At 37.3% G+C, this 6,563-nt stretch overlaps 1 protein-coding gene across 1 annotated transcript; it reads right to left on the bottom strand.

The window, feature by feature from the left end:
* Positions 1-1,395: 1,395 nt before the first annotated feature.
* GZMA (granzyme A) lies at positions 1,396-6,154 on the bottom strand. The gene is made up of 5 exons (XM_050329820.1): positions 6,094-6,154; positions 5,240-5,384; positions 3,474-3,612; positions 2,531-2,803; positions 1,396-1,832 (listed from the first exon to the last, which is right to left on the bottom strand). Exons 1-5 carry the CDS (start codon positions 6,152-6,154, stop codon positions 1,674-1,676), a joined length of 777 nt encoding a protein of 258 aa, XP_050185777.1. The 3' UTR covers positions 1,396-1,673.
* Positions 6,155-6,563: the final 409 nt, after the last annotated feature.

The following is a 6,563-nucleotide window of genomic DNA, read 5'->3' as shown; positions in this document are numbered from 1 at the left end:
AGCAGACCAAAGGCGAAACAGTAACATGAAAAAAATGCAATAATAGATGAAAGAAATAGCCCTAAAGGTTGGGTACAGGTTTTTCACTAGACTGACAGGGGTATTTTTGTTTTCTGAAGGTTTTTTAGAATTTGTTTTTACCTAAACAAAGGTTTGGTATTTTCCAAGAATAGAAAAAGTCTGGATTTACTTATTTCCTGTGTATTTAAAGACAGAATCAATTCACCACTGTGGGTGCTGGTAGCAGTCAGCTGGGCAATTCTCTCAGTTTCATTGATGCAATCTTACTTTGCCGGTAATTCTTCTCCCCTGCTTTGCTTCTGTGTTTGTGTGTGCCTCTGTGACTGTGTTTTTGTGTACATGTTTGTGTGTACTTGTTCGTGTGTTCAACCCAAGAGTCCAAAAAAAACCCATTTTAGGAATAAGAATGGGAATGTGAAAACTTCTGACTGTGTAATGCTTGTAACAAATGGAAAACAAAGATGATGTTCTTCATCAAAATTTTTAGTAAAGACCCCTATAGTCTAGGCCCTCTCCTTCCTCACCCTTCATTATTCCTCTGTGACAAAACTATTGTTTCTTCTCAACAAGATCATGTTAAGGGAGCTGTGTAAAAAATTTTTAGTTTGTATTTTCTCGTGTTTGTAAGTGGTGCTTATATGTTCATCACTCACAATGAATAGAGCAATAATCTTTTAATTAAAATCAGTGCAAAATTTCTCCACTCTTTGGGTGATGCCTACCTCCAAGTAGGTATGTGAAACAGAACAAAATAAAACCAAGCCTTTTTGAGATGTTAATGGCATTGCAAATGCTGAAGACTGTTAATACAGAGACAGGCAGAAACATTTTTCACAATACATATGTGTGCTTCTTGGCAAGTCCTGCTTCAAGCACTTAAAAAATCTCACTGCATATCTGAAATAGCTGTAGTATCATCATACAATTAATATTGTTTTATATTATGAACAGTGCTTTACCATGCTGATACTCTAGCTGTGACACTTCTTGCCACTTCTCTGGAGTATGGGTTTTCAGCTGGTTTTTTTAACATCATGTTGCTGAGTTTGGTGTGTACAACATTATACAGACAGAACACAAGCCAGCTGGACTGGAACAGACAGAACTTTCCATATAATATGACAGTTGAAATCAGTAGATTTTTATTGTCGTGCCTTTATTAAATGCGAAGTACATAAAGGAATAAAATCTAGGTGTTTCAAATACAGAACAACTAGGAAATGCACACTTACTATGTCTTGCAATCAAATGCGGTTGCTGAAACTTAATTTTCTGAAGACTTGCAGTCCACTACATTTGTAAAATCAGAGAGGCTACTAAGTTTTTCAGATGTCTGGAGCTGTACCCAGCATCTCACTAAATTTCAGGGTTACTTGTAAAAGTCCATATACAGAAGAGTGCAGTAAGCATCTAGATGTTTTATCAGAAATACTAATCCATGTAGAGCAACATGAGTGTTGTAATCCTGAGTCACAAATCCCCATTCAATGACTCCATGGCTGACAGTATAAGCTATAAATGCTGTTGTAGCTGAACTACAGTAAGCTGCTAAAATTCAGTGTGGAAATACCTCTTTTACCAGTATAACCATTTAAAAAGATTATTTGAAAGCTAGATATTATTACAAATACCATTGTCCAAAACCCAATCTATTAGGCCCCTCCTATGGTTTTCCTTATCCACTGAAGATGTTGCTTTGTGAGTCGAGTGTAGACACCAGGGCCATCAATGCTACCACACTTCTTTGGCTTTCCAAAAGAAGTGATGCCTCTCATCACATTGTTACATCTTAAAGGTCCACCAGAATCTCCCTAGGAAAAAAAAAAGAGGAAAAAATGGTCATTCAAACTAACAAAAGATAAAAAAAAATGTTTATTTTAAATTAAATTTAAATCAGTGGCACGGAGAAAAGAAAAATGTAGGCAGTGTTATCATGGATTTATTTTTTTTCTCCTTGGAATTTAAGATTTTCAATAGCAGAAAAGAAAAAAAGACTTCAATCTGATCTTTAAAATGTAAGTGAAGTGGAATAAATTAAACTCAGTGTTAAGGAAAATTTAGTCTTTTTGAAAATGAAGAGGAAAAGAATCAAGTCTCCAGAAACTGATACCTTTGTTTTTGTAACTTTTAAATGCAATATTTAAATATTTTAAAATGTGATAGTTCATACACAGTTGTGCACTTGAGGCCCGTCAAAGTACTTTTTATCAACAAAACCTCTTTCATAGCCCTCTGACATAAAATAAGTTGTTCCACTGAGGTCAGCTCCTTGAGAATGGGCTCATAAATTGTTTTGTGGAGGTTTTAGTATTTAACTCATTTTATTGAAGACTAGGATAGCTATCTGTCATGCCTGGATAAAATTACAATATCCAAAGTCTGTGAAGGTGAAATTACTCTTAAAAAATGTTAATTTTAGGGCTTGCTCACTGATATTTGATAAAATTCTTCATTGAACTGTTTTGTTTTTAATATAATTTATGCAGATATAGACAGTAAATATACTTACAAAACATGAGTCCCTGTTTCCATTCTTAGCCCCTGCACATATCATGTTCTCTGTTATAACAGGGTTGCCATTGTAATGATCTTTATTGTTGCAGATCTGTCTACGGATGACAGTGATATTGACTTCCCTCAGGGTAGCAGAAAACGTTTTTGGACGATTGTCAGTTTGTCCCCATCCTGCTACTGTGCAAATTGTTCCTGGTTTGGGATCATCAGCTGAGGCAGGCAGGGGAATGGGTTTCACAGCTGCGGTCAGTGTTGCTCTTTTGTGAAGCTGTAGAAGACGTGGAAAATAGGTATTATGGGCAGAGTCTAACAGAGGCCCTTGCATGTTAACCATTGGATCTTTGCCATTATGGTAATGGGGGATTACTGCAATCCCTTCTTGAGGTTCCTCCATTCTTTGTGACAGGATTTATGTCATCATTGTAAGAACGAGGAAAATGAGTATTCTTTCTCTCATGAAAACCCATTTAGCTTCTGCTGAAATATCAGCTCTAAAAAATATCTTATTTTACTTCTCTGGCTTTCAAACTCCTGAGAGAACAAAATAAGTCATTACTGTTGCTAACAGAATTGAGAATCAGAGAAGTCAGGCATTTTTTAATTAGAACTGTTTTTCAGACAGAACATTAGGGTTTTTAACCAAACTACTTATCTGTGTATTTGTCTTTATTCTTTCACTGAAAAACCAGAAACTGAAATATCTTGGTCAAGCTCCAGAATTTGTCTACTTCTAGCATTGGCATGCACAACAGAAATTGTTGATTGCATTAGTTACCAGTGCATCCCTGGGCCCCCCAGTCTGCTGGATTAGCGGACCAGACTATATCACCCCCCAAAAAAGTCACCAGCAACTCCCTTGGTTCCTCTCCCTCACAAGAAGGAAGAAAATGGTACAGTGTAGGAGATGTATATTCCATAAGTGTCATATAGGTCTATACCTGTATCAGCATAATGTCGTTTTCCTTGGAACTGGAGTCATAGCACGGGTAGCGAATTTGCTTTGCAATCTTAAAAGTCTGTTTTTGTTTTTCTCTTGCTTTCAGTGAATGAGCTCCAAGAACAACTTTGCCTCCTTTCCTGAGAAGAGGACAACAAGGTTAGTGTGGTTCACTTGCTGTAACTATATACATGTTTTGCTGTTAAATGTGGTGCTATAATGTTCAGCTGTTACAGTCTATTTTCTTGTTCCTGAAAAGCAACAGCAATTTAGAAAAATATAAAATACGACCCTATTTCTACAATAATTAAAATAAAAAATGATTCAGTGAATCAAAGTTCATGCTATCCTATTTTCAGCGTCCCAGGAACTTGACTTTTGGTTCTAACCCTTTTTTTCCCTTTGGGAACTGAATGAGGGGTGGATGCATTAGCGTTACTGTGGGTACTTGTCTCACCAACTGCACCTTCTCTAACTTATTATGAAAATTTAGAAGAATAGCTCACTGCACTGTTACTTCACAGATCATCTTGACTGGTCTGGATTGTGTCATTGCTATGCCCTAGCACCATTTCAACGTAATTTTCTGAATCTATGTGACACACACTGCATTCCTTTTCTCTAACTGTTCTGCAACTGCATGTACTTATAAGATGCTGAAGTTGTGAGAGAGTTGTGCCTGCTGAGGCTCTCTGGCATAGAAACCACAAGTCTAGCACTCCTTGGTCAAGCAGTCCAAACAGACCTTAATATGAGACCACAGCTATAGCTGGTTTTGGGTGAGCAATGTATCTTGCAGCTGAATGGTAGCAGAGCAGACGTGTATGTTGGCCCTCATTTGTGTCGTGCTGTGGAAAACATAACCCTGAGAAAGTGGTTGTTCCTTTTCTTTAGCTATTAAGAGTTGTCTGTTTTCTGAGCCATTAAGTTAGCAATTCATTGCATTTTCTCTTAAATGCAGTCTCATTTGAAAATACTTTTTACCTTCTGTTAATACAACAGCTTTTGGGCCCTATGCAGTAGGTACCATGTATTTCCCTGCTTGGCTGAGGCCAGGAGAGATGGATACATTTCTCTGATGTTTACAGAGACCAGTGATTCATTGGCCTTGGTCAGGGTGTTGATGGAGCCTGTGTGAGGTCTGGCTCAGCAGCAGCTCCAGTCCTCCCCACAAAGGCAAGGACGGGTGGGCTGTGTCATTTGATCCTCACTTTTTGTCTGGCTGAGAGATTCTGTGGGGCCAAATATTCATTTGCATCTTGAGTTGGGCAGGAAGAAGAAACATTGGTGACAAGCCAACATACCCAGTAAGGCAGAGATCTCTCAGTGTCTCCTGTCATCTGTTTGGATGATTTTTTCTCCTGTCTCTTTCTGTGGTAAACTGCATATCTTTTATAGAATAAAATTACAAGAATTTGTTTTTGTTTACAGAGTAGTAATTTAGACTGGCCACTCCTCTGGACTAGTGTACTAGTTGACTGAGAAAACAAGGCTAAACCTTTCCTCCAAAATCACTGCTTCTGGATTCCTATTCTGTGCTTGGATGCAGCTAGAAGCTTTTTAAATTCCTCTTCAGAAGCAGTGAAGGTCAGTATACCTTATTATAATATTTTTTTACTCACTGAAGCACATTTGCCGATATAAACTATAAAACACAGTAATCAGACCGTGATCATGCGAAGTATACAAAATCACCAGGGATACTAACTCTCCTACTTCAACAGAGACACCAGATACTCACTAAGGACAATCAGAGTAAGAACTTACATCTCACAATGGGCAGCTGTTAACACCCAGTTTTCCTTGATCAAAGCTCCTCCACAAAAATGTCCTTGTGAATCCATGATTTGTGCCATGAATGGTCTCGAATGTGGTGCTACTTCAGTTCCTCCAATGATATCTGCACACAAACCTAAACATAAAAATAAACCACAACACACACAGCTGGGCTAACTAATAATGTAAGACACTCGAAGTCTCTTAGGAAGAACAGTACAAAGTATACAGACACAAGTATAGATATATGTCAAAATGTACACTTTTAAAATTGCTCATCAGTGCTACTTTATTATGTTTCAATAAGAGTGAAATTAGATCAGTAGATCAGTAGGGTGATCTTGGGCAAAGAAAACATCAAAGTATTGTTGCTTTTACAGAGATTTCTTTTCTTGAACATTGTTCATATGGTTAATTTCTTAGCTTTCACTCTGAGTAATAACCTCAGATCTACTACATCTTAAATATTGTAGGTGGAAGATAGGCTAGCTAGTGTAAGTCACATTACATAAATTTGTTTTTCAGAAAAAGAGAAGATAAAGAAATCAGTGTATGTGTATATCTCTATAGAGAAAGATCATTATGTTAATTCTGGAGAGAAAGATCATTATGTTCACTCCTCAGAACTTCTCCAAACAACTTGTCCTCTGTGCAGCTTAATTAATACTACCCATTCAGAAATTTTGTTTGTATGAAAGATCAAACACAAACACACAGTAGAAAAGAGCTAATAATAAGAATTCAAATAATAATTGTGACTACTTCCTTTACATTAATACATGTTGGCTTAACTGGAACTCTGTACATCAGCACTTACCTTCAAAAGGATTGAACTGACTACTTACCTCCATGAATTTGAAGGAGAATGAGAGCAGAAAAGGTGTACAAAGCAAGGAAAGCACCCATGGTTTCTGTCTGGTGTTCCTCCTTGTTCACTCTTTAATATATCTATCTATCTATCTACATGTATATATATATAAATGAAAAGGATGTGGGTTTGGTTTTTCCTTTTATGGATATTTGACATCTGTAACCATGACAAAGGCAAGATGAACCTCCCCAGCAATGGACGTTACAGCAGAGGGTTTGGTGAGAAATTGCATCATCTGCTGTGGTGTGAAGACAGGCTCTTCCCCCTCTTCATGTTCTCTCTGTAGTGTTTGCAGAGAGCTAGTATATGAATACTGGTGTGAAACCTTGCAAACCACTATATGTCTAGTTACACAATGAGACTCAGCTCACATAAATTTAGGCTTGATTCAGTTGTCCATAGTTCATGAAGTCATATAGTTTAATTCTAGAACCTGAGGTGGTT

Source organism: Myiozetetes cayanensis, unplaced genomic scaffold (assembly GCF_022539395.1).
Source record: "Myiozetetes cayanensis isolate MyiCay16 unplaced genomic scaffold, myiCay2020 scf4, whole genome shotgun sequence".
Taxonomy (NCBI): Eukaryota; Metazoa; Chordata; class Aves; order Passeriformes; family Tyrannidae; genus Myiozetetes; species Myiozetetes cayanensis.
The sequence above is the reverse complement of the archived record's forward strand: the minus strand, read 5'-3'. Positions and strand labels throughout refer to the sequence as shown.

Excerpts from the sequence above, each read along its gene's own strand:
- GZMA (XM_050329820.1), bottom strand. The coding sequence starts at position 6,154 with ATGGGTGCTTTCCTTGCTTTGTACACCTTTTCTGCTCTCATTCTCCTT. Across the intron at positions 3,613-5,239 it reads ACAGCTGCCCATTGTGAGAT|GAAAGGAGGCAAAGTTGTTC; the intron begins GTAAGTTCTTAC and ends TCCTCTTCTCAG. Across the intron at positions 2,804-3,473 it reads ACGACATTATGCTGATACAG|CTTCACAAAAGAGCAACACT; the intron begins GTATAGACCTAT and ends CGTCTTCTACAG.